At 47.2% G+C, this 15,374-nt stretch overlaps 1 protein-coding gene across 1 annotated transcript in view; it reads right to left on the minus strand.

Annotated features, from left to right (window-relative positions):
- LOC131215504 (collagen alpha-1(XVIII) chain) overlaps positions 1-15,374 on the minus strand; it is a 149,788-nt gene that overhangs the window by 31,171 nt on the left and 103,243 nt on the right. Inside the window, exons 5-10 of the mRNA XM_058209894.1 lie at positions 10,006-10,071; positions 1,575-1,811; positions 1,450-1,464; positions 1,214-1,375; positions 945-1,136; positions 652-681 (exon numbers count right to left, since the gene is read on the minus strand). Coding sequence (XP_058065877.1) covers positions 652-681; positions 945-1,136; positions 1,214-1,375; positions 1,450-1,464; positions 1,575-1,811; positions 10,006-10,071 — 702 coding nt within the window. The remainder of the gene's footprint in view (positions 1-651; positions 682-944; positions 1,137-1,213; positions 1,376-1,449; positions 1,465-1,574; positions 1,812-10,005; positions 10,072-15,374) is intronic.

Consider the following 15,374-nt stretch of genomic DNA (forward strand, 5'->3'; position numbering starts at 1 on the left):
GAACCAGATTTAGCCGCATGCTCCGCTACGGATACGGTTAGTGTGTTAGTCCCCGCGCCATAAGCCGTTTCGTTGGATACGTTCTTTTGATCTTCTTCCGGGTGCACTATTGTGTGTGCAGCTGTGGCCGTGTGGGATTCCGAGGAGCGATGCACATTTTAATCATGGCGTCCGGCAGAGGCCACAACACAAGCGCGACTATAAATTTAATTGCATTCCTTGCGGGCTTGTGCCGCGATGGGCGATGAATCGCATGTGTGCGCTGACCAATTCCATTTGGCATTCTGCCACCTAAGCGACCTGTTTCATTATTTATCTAAACGTCATAAAAGTTTTCGATTGTAGCTGCAGATCGCCCATCTTGATTTGGAAAGTTCTTCGTTTTGCCAGCCATTTGTTTGAGTTTCGTTGAACCAGAGAGAGAAAGAGAGAGAGAGAGAGAGCGTTGCGGTGTCTACCAAGTGGCCTAGTGGGCCTAGTGCCCACCTTTCCAACTTCATAAACCAGCTGGTCGACTAATGAACTCCTCCGACGAGACCTAGTACCTTCTCGGTTTCGAGGCCTACACGCTGAAAACATCAAAAAGGACCCCATAATGAACCTAGGAAAGCCCCACACACAGAGGATTGCCCGGACCCCACTTGGTTGTACCTTGAACATCCGCGACGGATTCCAATTAGTCTAGAAATAGGTAAGTTATAAATGCGTTATGGTTTCAAACAGGAGATCGGAAACGGAAACAGAAAACACAGATAGAAAGAGATAGAAACAACTGATGCGTTAGTGAGCTGCGTTGCCGTGGCTTATTAGTGGCTGAAATGAGGCGGGTTATGGGGGGGAGGCCTAATTACGTCCGACCACTTTTGACGGTGGACGGGACAGAGAATGCCTGGGGAGGGGGGCGGATTAGTTTCGCGTGTGGCCTGCTGGCCTGCAACACTTACATCGTAGTTCTCCGGAAGGCCCGGAGGTCCCGGTGGTCCGGCGGGCCCCGGTACGCCCGGAGCCCCATCCAACCCCGGTTCCCCCTTGCTTCCCTGTAGACCCTCCGATCCGGCGGCGCCCTGGTCACCGCGGTCCCCCTTATCGCCCTTGGGACCGGGGAGGCCACGCTCGCCCTGCGGACCAGTGACACCCTGTGGACAGAGAGAGAGACGGAACGTTAAACCGTGTGTGACCACGGCTCGAGTGGGACCTTTGACCCCGAACTTACCGTCAGACCGGGGGTTCCCGTCTTGCCCTCCTTGCCGGGCATTCCCTGAGGCCCGCGGAGGTACTCGCGAAGCTTGCTGTCCATTTTGAGCTCCTCGATGATGAGCGTCGCGTTGCACGAACACTGACCGGGGTACTTCCGGTTGGGCAGTGTGTCGTAGAGCTGCGTGGAAGAGATAGATCCTTGGTTTAGAGTTTTGCTCACGATTCATTCCATCACTTTCGATCGTCACTCACCTGCGACAATCGTTTCTGTGAGTGAGTGTCCGAGTGTCCAAGCGGAGTTAGCGGTTAGTGTGAAGAGAACGTCCTGGGGGTTAGTGTCCAGCACCCGTCAAATTGCTCTCACCGGTTCTACTTACCAGCTCGTCGCCGGATCCATCGTTGTCGAAGTACCCGCCGCCCTTGGGTCCAGCAGCTCCCGGTGGACCCGGTGGTCCCGGAGGTCCCTGCGGGCCGGGTGGTCCCGGTGGCCCCCGGATGCTCTCACCCTTGATGCCCCGCTCACCCTTGTCACCCTTCAACCGGTAGCCGTATTCGGGTGGTGGCGGCGAAATCATCGGCGGCTCGTTGAAGCCTCCATCATCATCACCACTTTGCTGGAAAATTCAAACAACACCAAGAAAGGAAACGAAAAAATCTGTTATTAATAAACTGACCACGGGCCATGGGTTTCCATTTCCCTCCTTGCTTTCCCGGGATGGGTTAACGGTTATGGAGCGATCATGTCCGCGTTGGGAACGCCAAACGCCTTACGTCGACCACATTCACAGATAATAGAACCAGTTCCTGGGGTCGTTCTTGGAAGCTTCGTAGACAAGCCGTGGAAATCGAACAACAAACGAGCACGATTAGTGTAATTAGCGGGCCCGGCCGGCTATTAATGTTTCGGTCACGCTCCTGAAACGATCTGCCTCTCTCTCTCTCTCTCTACGTCGTCCTTTTTCGGTTAATCAGCTCGATGGCCACCGGCTAAGATTGGAAAAGCAAAACAAAGCGGTGTGCTTTTCCGGCCGTGCAAAAAAAAAAATTAGATAATTGCTTTCCATCCATCGGTGGTGGTGTTCCACGAAACGAAGTGTTTTATCGTATTCCGGGAAACGGGGATTACACCGGCCAGACCGCAGCCAGCCGTACAAACGGGCACTCGGTGATGTCCAGCCAGATCCACGGAAGCAGCCGGCAGCAGTGTATCGAAAGTTTCGCTTAATTTATTCTGATTAGATCGTTTTTGACTTGATTGGTCGATGGTTGATGGGTGGGCTTTTCCGCGAGACGTGCGGAAAGTGTTGCCAACACAACCGCTTATCCGGAGCTATCGAGACCCGATTCCGGGCGATTTCGTTTACCGATTGCTTCCGATCTATTCCCGTAGAACGTGGCCCAACGATCGTGCAAGGGTCCTGCCGAAAAACTCACTTAGCATTGGAGATAATTTAGCCTTCCCTGGACGAAGCGGCGGTTCGATTCGGGGCCGAAAAAATAAATTGAGAAACAATTTTGGCCAACAAAAAGCAACTGGGGAACTGAAACGAAAGGTTGAAAACTCCCGTAAAGTAAATGTATTTGATTATCATATTTTATCGATTGGGTCGGGTGCGGCTCAAGTTTATCCACTCGATTGATAAATTGTTGAGCTTCCCGCGTAACAGCAACCGACGAAACGGAAACGCCACGAAAAAGTAGAGTAAACGGAATTAGGAATTTGTTGAACATCCTCGAGAAGGGCCCAACATTCCGCAAGGGTACACCACCCTTTCTGATGGGCCATCAAATTCCTCGATCCGCGCAAGATTTTCGGCCCACGGTATCCTTCCAGGAAGAAGGCACAGTTCAACTAATCCGCATTCGTGGCCCCGTCTCCGGATGGGGACGACCTGCAGGACAATCGAACCTTAGCAACGCAACCCTCGCCGACGCTCCGGCCCTCTTGGGTAAGCGTTTATTTCCGCCTATTTGCTAAAACAGCACCGAACGGGGCTCCAACTAGCGCGAAGAAAGTGTTGAAGTTGCAGAAGTGAGTCAGGACAAAAAGAAAACCCTCCGAACAAAAGGGCGGCCAAAAAGGCGGGAGCTGCTGTTTTGTAAACGTGTCACCGCTTCACGAAACACTGAAAAGCGAAGCATTAACGCTCCGATAAATTTGAATAGGCTCCTCGCCCAAGAAAGCTAACCCTGTCGAGAAGCTTCCACGCTCTTTGGTTTCACGGCCGGTTTGTAAGGATAATGGACGTGAACGTTTGAACGCCGTTTGAATGCCAAGCCTGATGAGAGATTTTGATGTCTCCCGCGAGTGAGAAATTATTGGGATGAAGTGTGAAGCGGATCATGTCCTTAGAGTGAGTGAAAAAGGAGCCGTCTCGAAGCGCCCGAGCTTTGTCACGTTCCTTCTGTCAAAAGCGTAATAAGAGAAAAGTGCATATTCAAGTAGTGGTTGGATCGGTTGCCAAATAATGTTTGGAAACCGGTTCAAATCATTAACGTTTCGTATCCGTCAACAGGATAACGTTTTTGCTGGGTCCCGTCGCACCCAAACTCCCAGAACAATCAATCAAAACACCTCGCCGCTACGCCTGTTGGCACCGTCCGCAGATCCGCAGATTAAGACCGGGCGGCCGAGAAAGATTCTAAGAGTCATAATTGGCACTCGCCTGAAAATATCCCTATCACTTTCCCTAGCCTTCTCGGGGGACCCCCCGAGCCACTCAAAGGACGAGGCTTATTTGACGATTCCAAAAGAAACGGGATAAGTTTAACCCACGAACGACTCGTCTGGTGCGCGAGGATTATGGGCTTCAAAAGTCTCGGAACAAGATGAAAGCCAAAGATTACGCTTCGCTGGATGAATGGTCGGCCAGGACCAGTGGGCTGCCGTTCACTCACCAAATGGATGGTTCAAATATTTGTCGAAGAATAATTAAAACTTCGACCAAATTGACAACGAGACGCAGTTCCGTGGCGGAACTGCTCTCTGAGCTCCGATGGTCTGACTTGGGCGCTGGTTGGCTTCGGTGGGAAACAATGGGGCTGTGCGCTGGGGTGTGTTTTAATGAGTTTGTGTTTGACCGCCTTGTTGGAAGGAATGCGTCGAGCTGTGGGGGCACTTCACAATTTCAAGAAAACTCATCGCTTTGAATTGGTCCCACCGACCCTGCAAGACGCTGCATCCGTTGGATTAAAACGTTTCCTGCAAGAGCAGGGCCATTACCGGTGATCGCCGACGTCACCGTGAAGTGAGCTGCGCAGAGAGCATCACAGGTACTGCGGAACGGCAGAATCCTCGAACACTCTTCTCCGTGTCTCTGGTGGCAGCGCCCACTTTCCCACGAGGATGCGACCGCGTCGTCAGCACATCTACGAAGGTACAAAGATCTACGAAGGTACGAAGGTACGAAGATCGCTGCCAGGAACTTGTCAACACTCCTAACACGCCCAGGCAGTGGGTTGCGTGTGTGTTGAAATAACTTAATTAAACCCACTCAGCCCACATGGGACCATAAACTTATTAATTTAATTTCGCCCCATTTCTGGTAAGTTTCGCTCTCGCTGTCAGCGTCGCCGGTAACACCTTTTATTCGTCGGACCTGCCGGACTCTTTTCGCACCGAAAACTGGAGCCATTTCTTGCGCTTCCCATTTTGGTTGCAGATGTGGTTAGTTAAAACAACAAAAAAATGGGCGAACCGTTTTCGCGAAGCGTGTAACATGCAGCGTTATTAGGTTCGGTGTCTTAGCGGTCTCATTCTCAACTTCGCCGTAGGTGGGCGTCCGAATGTGAATAAATTGCTAATCTTATTAGGGTGAAAGTTTTTCTAACCGTCGATCGAAAGGGGATTTTTCTATGGAAAATGCCGCCAATAGCAGCCATACTTTCTTCAGCGTGAATTTTTTTGAAAGGACCCACGGAAGTCTTCGTCATCATTTTGGGGCAGCTGACTTCAATCGTTGATGGTTATAGTTGATATTATTTCTACCTAGAAAGTGAGGTAAGATCTTTATCGCTTATTCCATTTCGCAATTTTAGAACATTGTCCTGGAGCTTCGGGCTAGCGATACAACTGGGGCAGTCAGTTTAGCGTCACGCCACTTTTCGCAATGGCACGGTTCGTTGACAAGCTTTTAGTGTAACGTTACCGAAGCGGTTGATATCAGGCGACTGTTGACTGTCTGCCAGAAGGTCCTGTTTACGGTACGTTTCCAAGTGCCAATAACCTCTTCTGACCGACAAACTCTAGATGAACCGGTCTGCCGGAATGCGGGTTTGTTACTATATCATACGTGTCTGGTGGTAATCAAATACCACGCAAAATGGTGCCGTTATCTTTGATTCGTCTCCGATCCTTCATTTCGCACAACAAATGCGCCGTGCGATGTGCCAGGATGTCAAGTGCTTTAAGGCGGGCTGTCAACTTGTCATCATAACACCCCGTGAGGATTGTGGTTTGGTTTTGCGATCCAATCCGAAAGAAGACTCCAAACATTGGCTGTACGGTGTGGCGGAACGATCCACAAAAAGAAAGAGGTCCGCTTTGGTGCCTTGCGGAGAGATATTTAATTCGGGCACATGCGACTTCATGCGCCAGCGCCACACTTTTGACGACGGCGAATTCCACTCGGAGAGGCCCACTCCGGGATGGTTCTAGCAATTCTTCATGGTTGAAGTTGTTTTGGCAGCTTGGCACCTTCTACCGAGCGCTGACTGGGCTGTATTTCGCTGCCATGGCAAGCATCGTGCGATATTTCCGCGAACTCACATATCTAAGTTTCAAATTTCAGCCAGCAACGCCAGGAAGGAGCTACGCAGCGAGACAGCAGCGTCCGCTCCGTAGGCGGATACTGCTTATAAAGTCTGAACGTGTCTTTGGAGCTCTTTGTGCTGGGCGATCCGGACCCAAACGCAGAGCTATCGCTTCCAAAAAGGCGGATGGGTGTCGTACATTTTATTGCCCAATTCGTAAATCGAGCATTGCGTGCGCCCGCACCGTTACCAAGAACTTTGCGCGGAGAATAGTGGCGCGCTCCGGTAGGCAGGTGGAGCGAATGGTGGTAATTTTTGAATGCTCCTTCGAAATTGGATACCTTAAACGGTGCTGTCTAAGCTTCGGTACGTCACATGCGTACATCACGCGTACCGGGACGGTGTGGCACCAAATTCGTGGGCTCGTAAACGCAGCCAGCCAGGTAATGACGTAAACACAATTTGCCGCAACCTTTTCCTCCTCCGGATTCAACGCCCCCGGGGATGTGGGGCTTTGGGTAGCTCAAGTTCGCCGGCAACGTTCTGAACACGCTGTTCGTTTTTAACTAGGGCGTAGATATTCTCACGAGGGAGCGGTTGAAATCACGGGATTCCTGGATTAATTACTCTTGGCGTAACATTTTACGAGTGCATTCGGCCGATAGTTCCCCCACCCCACCTGCTCTTGAATCGAGCAGACCGATGAGCGGAGACTCCGTTTCATGAACCCGAGCTGAGTGCATTGATCCGTTCCACGTGAAGCACGTGGTCAGCAACCGGAAGCCTGTTCATCACCGCAACCCTCAACACTTCGGGGTGACCCTTCTTGATGCACGCCAAGAGCCCATCTTGCCTGTAATGAGTATCGGCACCGAGATCGGGGCTTGCGAAACCTCCGATCATGTTCGCTTTAATTTAGCGAATTCTGCCGCATCCGTGAAGGATGAATTGCCATGCTGATTGAGTTAAGCATTTCGAACCATAAATTGAGTGGCCTTTGGTGGAACCCTCAAGACTGCTGAGACGCTCCAATTCGCTGATTAAAGGTGGAAAATTAATATTTTCGACATTTATTAATAATAATACAAATTTCCTAGCCATCTCATTTCGGTCTGACAGGATCGGAGAATTCAGAATCTCAGAATTGATAATCAGAATCTCTAACTCTAACCTCAGAAATGCAAGTCAGATGATGATGATAGTAAACATTGCTTAATTCGTTTTCTGACTATGTTTGTGGTTAGATTTGGCGATGGGTTTCAATCCAGTTTGGGATTTCCGTTCTTTTCTTTGAAATATTAAATATTTTCTTCAATAGAAAAAGCAATAACATTGTCGGACGAAATCCAATAGAAACATCCTCTCGGTGTGACCACAAAAGGAATAAAAAATCCCCTCAAAAATGTGTCCAACTTTCCACAGCCCACAAGATGGCCCCGGGTGTCGAAAACCTCCCAGGTTCAGATAGCGTCCTCGTTCATGTTATCGTCCAAATTCCTTGGCACTCCCTAGCAAAGTCCTTCCCCAGGTTTGGTGATGCGTGACAGATGGTGTAAATCGTTCCGTCACCGATAACGCGCCACACAAACCAGATAGTGGACGAGGGGATAGCTATGGGTGTGGCTCAGGGACCCGGAAAATGAATTTTGGTGGTCTGCCATGAAAAGCGTGAAAACGAGCCAGTTCGTAAACAGGTGCTTTGGCCATTCGGCAGCTTGATGAGCCGTCCTTGCTTGGTCCAATGTTCGACTCCTCGTGATCCGGTTTGGGTTATTCTGCCTTATCGTGCGCATGATAGTTAGATGGCTGAGAGAAATTCCGGAAAAATTTGTGAGAATCCTTCGGATTCTTTTGATAGATGTCAAGTGTCAAGCTTGTTTTTTTTAATTAAATTTTCAACCCTATTTCCCTTTCCATAGAAGTGTGGTCACTCTATAGTTGAGTTTCAGTCAGTCTGGAGTGTCCCTGTTTTATGTTAACTATTTCTGGTATGAGATCCCTAGCCAAACGGGAACCAATGAGACGAACCGATTTGACCAGGAGACGGCCTAAAGTCCTGGCACTAATGAAACCAACAAAGTGTACCATACACCACGGCACTCAGACGGCAACGAGGGTCTCTGCTCCAGTGCTGGTCCAAAGCGCGTCCTAAACAAATTTAATTAACTGCGTTCATCGAAGCCGGCAGCTCCCAGTGGTGAGCCTGAAGTTCCTCTGGAAGTGGTGCTGCCAGACTCGGCCTGCCACGGCTTAGAATGGCTGTAAAAAATCCTTGACCGTCTAGATTTTTGTTTGGCCCTCGTAACGTTAACTAGCAGCAGAGCAGAGCGGCAAACAGATGGGACTTCAAATAGGTGACCCAAAATAAAATCAACTGCGTCAGCGAAGGGCCGAAAAATGAAAATGAACACAGTGCCATAATAAAGCAGCATACCCGCAAAAAAAAGAAAATCGCGCTGAAGAATGTTTCATGACTGACGAGCACTCGGTTCGAGTGTCCTGCACGCACGCACGGCCATCCGGAGGAAGGAATATTCGTGCTGTAGCGGAGAACCGTTAGTTTGCGGAAGGAACACAAAGGACAATCCGGAAAATCGTAATTGGATCGGCCGCGGAGTAGGTAATGTCATGAATTTTTACGCAATTTCTTATCGTCACACCATACAAAATTTGTAATCGTTGCGGACTCAGGTTTGGCGACGAAAATTGGTAAGTTTTTTCGTTGAACTCCGAGTGTTGGCAAACGTAGACTTTTACCGGGATCATCTGTTAAGTATTGAAACTATTGAAGGTGTAAAATAACTGTAACCGAAATACGTGAAAGTCGACTAGAGAATGATAATTTATGATTATTATTCTTCGAATTGCAAAAATAGGTAAAAAACTCGAATATTTAATAAACTTGACTCTACCGATCGGTTCATCCTGTGGTTCTGTTTGCAGCATAATAACGAGTTTGTTTAGTCACATGTTTTTACTGAGCCCTGTTGAGTGACAATAAATAATTGATTGGCTATCGCCGATGGCTGAGTCGGGGTTGTCAAATAGGATTTTGATAAACGATCAATGCTTATAATAGTAATCCAACAAAGTCCAATGAACCATGCACTTTCTGTTTGCAAATCGAGTGGAACGGCTTGTTTGCATGCCTTTTCCTGCTCAAACTATTTTATCGGGCGATGTGTGTTTAAAGTTAAGCGGTGCAATGAATTAATTTAATTTAATATGCATGTCTACTGATGTCCGTTTTTTTCACTTTCTCTTTCTGATGTTTGGTTCGATTCGTTTAGTGAACCCGCGAGTTGTGATTGAAATGGAATTATGTAGCGTTTATAGCTGCCATGGTTTGTGTTCTTCTCTGGGTGTATTCATTGCTGTCATTAGTGCCACAACAACCGTTGTCGTTGGACACTGCTGTTGCTGGAGGCTGGCTAATGCGCCTAAGGTAGCAGAAAACAGCGCTGAATGCCACCTGAATGCAAACTTTTCCGATCGTCTGCCAGTCTGCAGTACATATTTGACATATTTGGACGATAACGTGATCCGAAGGCTCTCCTCATCCTATTAGGACCAAGACATACTGATATTATCAATTGAGAATTGATTGTTAAAGGAAAGGAAACATCGCATGGGATTCATATTATAAGCGTGATTTGAATTTAGGTAAATTATATTGTCAGTAACTCTAAAATTTTTTGATAAACTCTAAAAAATTTTCACATGAGCCATATGGAGCCATCCTTTTATTCGCACTAAGTTATTCACAGTCCAAATTGTGAGTTATTGTTGAATGTGCTTTAAAATTTGAAAGTTGGCGAAAGGCTTTCTATAGACAAAGATTTCTTATTGTGTGTTGCTGACCCAAAATCAATTGACATTGTGGGGTTAACTTCAATGATTGATGGTAAAATGAAAAGAAGCATTTTAATTATTCTTTAGTACACTTCGCGGCAAAGCATCGCATCGCTTCCGGAGATAGCATGAACATGCACATAAATGAATGGATGATAAAGCCACTGGCAAGGGCATGAGCATGATATAGCCCACAGTACTTACATCGTACAAAATTTCGGAATTAAAGTCTTCACCGAAATCATCGTTTTGCTCAGACTCTTCGTCGATCTGCGTGAAGTTGGCCCACGGGGCACACGGAGTAAAATAAAGACAAAAATAAAAAGAAAGAAAAACAAAAAAAAATCAATAAAATCAAAATACAAGTACGATACTTACAGGGGGGCTTACATAAAAATCAATAAATAGTCCTACAATACGCATAGGAATATAAGACCTCATTTACATTTACAATAAATTCTCAAAGCATCCAAAACAGATAGGCACGAACAAAATAAGGATAAAAAATAGAATCTACATAAATGCGGCACAATCATGGTTATTATAGTTTAACTGAAGGTTGTAAAATATTTCCGTAGATTTCCGTATTTCTCAATTGGTATGGTGGCCGCCGTTAGGATGACTTCTAATCATACTAATATTTCTAATAACCCAACACGGTGTGCGGATATGTTTGAAAGTATTTGCCTCATGGGCTCTTTAGACAACGGTCATTGGTCTGCAAAGCAATTTGATTCAATAGTCACCCAGCTGGAAGCACTTTCAAGACACGTCTCTAGTAAAAAACAGACCCACACCGGATATCTGTTCACTCTCCGACTGGCCGGAACATTATTATGACTTCTACAATATCAATATAAAAATGGTAGACCAACCGAGTGTGAGATTATTTCCGTGCAAAACAGTAATGTTTGTAGAACGTTACGCATCCCAAAGGGGGATAAATATCATACGTGAGTGGTCTTATGATATTACTTGGTCAGACTACGAAATTGGTTCCTACACTTCTCGGATCGGACGTACCGCAGTCCGTAATGGATCATAATGGAGGTCAAGCGCAGGAGGGGGCCAATGTTCCTGTGCCGATGGCGTTTCGATACGGGATCCAAACGAGGTGCGAAAGATACGGTCCAACATCATGAGCGTCGAGGCCGTCTTCGATGAACTGTTCGCCCAAACAAACTTTCGATGATTAAAGTGTGCGTTGAAAGGACCTTTCTCTTTCGTGTTTCGTAAATAGTTCCGTAGTTGGCTTGTCTACAAAAGTTGCTTTTACAGGCGAAAAGTTTTGCCCCTTTCTTCGGCTAAAGTTTGTACTCCAAGCAATATTTTTTGTGAAATATGTTGAACCGAACCGGAAGCACTGGAGTCCTGGGAACACGGCCCGTTAGTGTACTGACAAGGAGAAATTAAAACACGGATGGGATGAAGTTTCGACGAAACGTGCGTGCAGATGAGAGCAAAAGCTTTTATTCTCTGGCCTTCTTCGGCCTGCCAAAGTTGCAACAGCTTCCGATAAGTTCTTCGTTTCAGTTCTGGAACCCTCCCGTTTCCTGGGTTCCCACTTCAAATACTTCACTTTGAACGAAAGTTTGTCTTCGCGAAGGCTCAAGGTACAGCAGACATACGCACAACATGTCGGAAATTAGGCCAAAATCTCTGCGGTTGACGGATTCGATGCTGTAAATGTGTGGCAGCAAATGATGTGAGACGGAAAGTCCTTCACACATACAGTGGTGCCTTGTTTGGCTCCACATCCCGAGGCCAGAAGGATCACTTCCGGCTTTGGTGGATGAAAAATTCATTTCCAACAACATTTCCGATTCATCACTCCTTCCGACTGACGTCGGAGATTTGCTTCTGACACATATTCTCGAGTGAGGCCCAGCAAGCCTGTGAGGGCTGCCTGTGGTGCGCCCCACCTCCACTCGCATAACCCTCCCGGTCGGAACCGGATACAAATGTTGATGGAACGGATGAATGAGCTTTTTCGTGGTCCCGGTTGGTGCTTCCGGAAGTGAAATATCTTTCCCGGGGGCGTACAAATGAGCGCATGTGAAAGGTTCACTCCGGTGAAATAAAACGCCTTCTTCCGGCTTTTTCTTCCAATGCGTTTCTTGTTCCGGTTTCTTCTTCGCGGTGCTCATCGACTCGTACGAGAAGGTGATGCTTTTCATCCGCGTTTTGCGGTAGGCCTGCGAATGAAGGACTTATTACAAATCTTTGGCAATAACTTTCACTACCTCAGGGTGAATCCGCTTCGGTGTAGCTGCCGTCTTTTGCGTCTTGCCGTCGGCCACCTTTGGGGTCGAACCATGCGTCGTAAAGAGTTATAGAAATAATCGTTAAAGTCGTCGTATAATTGAAAGATATTTTAATGTGCCCATTTTTTACGAAGAGCCACTGCATTTATCTTTAGAACAGCAACACAGAACCATTGTGATGGATCCGGTTTATAGTTTGCAGAAATGCGTTAAGATGGCAGAGTTCTAACCATGATTTAAGTCTGAGGATTCCGTGGTTGAGCCGCGTCACTTTGAGCTTGAGCCACTCCCGCCAAAAAACAACCACAAGTACATTAACTGTCTCATCTGCAAGTAATTCTGGTGTACAGTGTATATTGTGAATTTGTTTGGTATTTCACATCAAATGAAGCTCAACCATTTGTGGCATTGATAAAAAGTGCAATTAGCATCTGTTCAGGATTCTCATCGAATGAATTAATTGATGTGAAACGTACAAAATTGCAAACATTAAATGTCAAACGTTAGGGAGGGTCCAATCCCAGCTTTGGTCGTAAATTGGCCTTCGAGTGGTATTCTATTTGGGTAAAGGCAAATAGGCCTTCATTTTTCTCATTTCATGTGCAAAGTACAGCGAAATCCACTTCGAGCCCGGTATTCGAATTGGCCCGGTCCGTGCGAAGAGTGTGTCCTCAATGGGGTTCTTTGGCGGCCGACTCCGTCACCGAGCACCAGACCTGAGCGCTGCGGCAAACCTCCGCGTTCATCATCTACCATCCATCTTGTCTTGTGCTGGCGCCGGTCCTGAGTGTCTTGTTTGGGAGGCTAAATTAAATTTCATTCCGTATGCAAGCGAAAGACGGATCCCGTTTCCAAATCGGGCTATAATGATCCTGATCCCCGCGCGGTGGCCGTGGGTGTGAGCGTGGAAAAATTAAATAATATACGACGCATTTGTCGGACGCCCGGGACAGGAGTGCAAATATTTTATTCAAACAAGCCGCCGTTGGATCGTTGACGAGAAATCTTTTTTTGACGACCGAGAACCGCCTCAACTGCTTGGCTAACATGCTCCGTTCCATTTGCACTTGGTCTTGGTCCTGTCACTTCCGTACGCCCGTAAAAGTCCTTGAGTGAACCTTTCACACTTGAAGCGCGCTTGGGCTCCAAAATGGAAGTCGCCAAACAGAATTCGATTTTTTGCGCGCTTTTGGTGCTTTGAAAAAGTGCTCCTTCTTTTCGGAATCTCCGTCAGTGACGAGAGGGGCAACAAGGGGCGGCGAAGCAGTTCATTTTATAAATTCATTATTTCACTTCCGTGGCCACCCAGACGGAACACGACGGCGGCAGGGAACACGCGAGTGTGGAACGAAATCGAGTGAATCATCAACCGGAATCAGCTTTCGTTGATGGAGCTTCCTTTTGACTTCCGCTGCGAGCCCGATGCTTATGACTCTTGTCGCACAACACTTTCTGCGGCGTTTTCCCGGTTTCAATCAGGGAATCATCAAAAATGGAAAACTCATAAGTCGATACAATGTGAGCGTGAGCTTTTGTGAGCACTCTGGGCTGGTGTTGCCGGAAGCCCGACGATGGCGCGATTTTGGTGGAGGGATCGTTTAATTTTGTGTCGGTTTCCGTATCCAGCACACCGATCCAGCTTGTTGTGGGTTGGTTTTTTGTTCCCGGTTTTGCTTCAAGTGGAGGCCGGAGCCGACGGAGCAAACAGCCGCCGAACAGGAAATGGAAAGCAATGGAAGGAAAATATAAATTTAAATGCACTTGAGGCTTGGCGAAAAGTAGCGACTTTGAAGTGCGCTTGAAGTGGTTGGCGAGGATTAATAATAAAATTGTTTCCTTTGCTTCCCGGTCGGGAGTCGCGCGCTGTCCAACAAGGTATGCCCACAAGATGAGGTAGGTTTGAGCCGTTTGCTGTATTTGCAGTTCACCTATTCCACGATTCTTCCATGCCCACGCCTGATTCAATTTCAGATAATGTTATCAAACAATTAGGATAACTTATTTTACTGCAATGTTGCAATTTTACTGTATTATTATTACTTATCTAGTCCTAATATGAATGCCTTATACAATCTATTTGATTTTTTTTCCAATTCCAATGGCCATCATTAAATAATTAAAAAACTGCATCGAAATTAAAGAACAACGAATTGTGCCACCCTTGAACAAACAAATGGCATACACAACTTCCAATAGCAAAACCGAGACAAACTGCATCTCGGATGATGCACATCGGTGCATCGGTGGGTCTACTACCGTTGACGGTGCGTGACTCGTGTATGACGAGTGACGTTGAAAGTGTAATTAAAAAGTTTAATTAAAAACTTATGTTCACTTCCGGTCAACGGGGTCGGCGGCACCCTTTCGCCACTATCTTCCCCAACGTTCTAATGGCTTCCCGTAGCGAGATTCGCTTGCTTTTTGGTCCACATCTATGTGTTCGTTGATAAGGTAGATTTATTTTCCATCGTGCTGGGCAAGGTCTGGAAAGCTCCCCCTAGGGGACCCGGAAGCCGAGCGGGGTGGCTAATGGGGATGGCGTGCCGGATGAGGGAAGATGATTCACCGCACACCGTACCGCTCTCGGAGGTCATTTTTCACGCACCGTATGAAAATGTGAGGAAATTAGGTTGGGCCAACTGGGGGAATTTAATAAACACTGCATCCGGACCGAGGGCTTACATTGTACAGGCAGGCTGGCAGCCGACCTGAACCGAGGTCAGGTCTGCCGGGTATCCTTTGCTTGATTGAGCTGTTTTGAGAGTTCATTAAATCGTGCCGGTGGTTTTGTGTTTTGACTTTCGAAGGGGTTTTGAGCACGATTAGTCTCCGGGTTGTAATATGAAACAATAATTATGTTACTTTCGTCAAATCTTTCAAAGGCTCAGTTCACAAACAAGTGGGTGAAATTTAAGTTTGTCCAACCACAAAATGCTGGTTCAATGCACACAAGGCAACAGTTGTTGAAACACCGTCATAAATGTTTCTTCCGCGATCTACGTTCATGACGCAATTGAAGGAATCATGCCGTGGTTGGGTTTCAAATGTTTTGCCTCCACCATATGGCTGCACTTCGGAAGCGGAAGAGCGGAGTTTCTCGTTTTTCAATCTATTTGCAGTAACACTTAAGTGCCAACGGAGCACCACTGCGCTGCGGATAACCATCTGCTCCCAATTGCGTTTCTTCTTGCTTTTCACGACTCAAGACGCAACCATCCAAATGTGAGACAATGAAGAAAAAGTCACCGGCGGTCCCCTAGTGACTTGTAACAAGTTGACTACCAACATCCCGGCCGGCTAATGGCGGTG

This window comes from Anopheles bellator, chromosome 1 (assembly GCF_943735745.2).
Source record: "Anopheles bellator chromosome 1, idAnoBellAS_SP24_06.2, whole genome shotgun sequence".
Classification (NCBI taxonomy): domain Eukaryota; kingdom Metazoa; phylum Arthropoda; class Insecta; order Diptera; family Culicidae; genus Anopheles; species Anopheles bellator.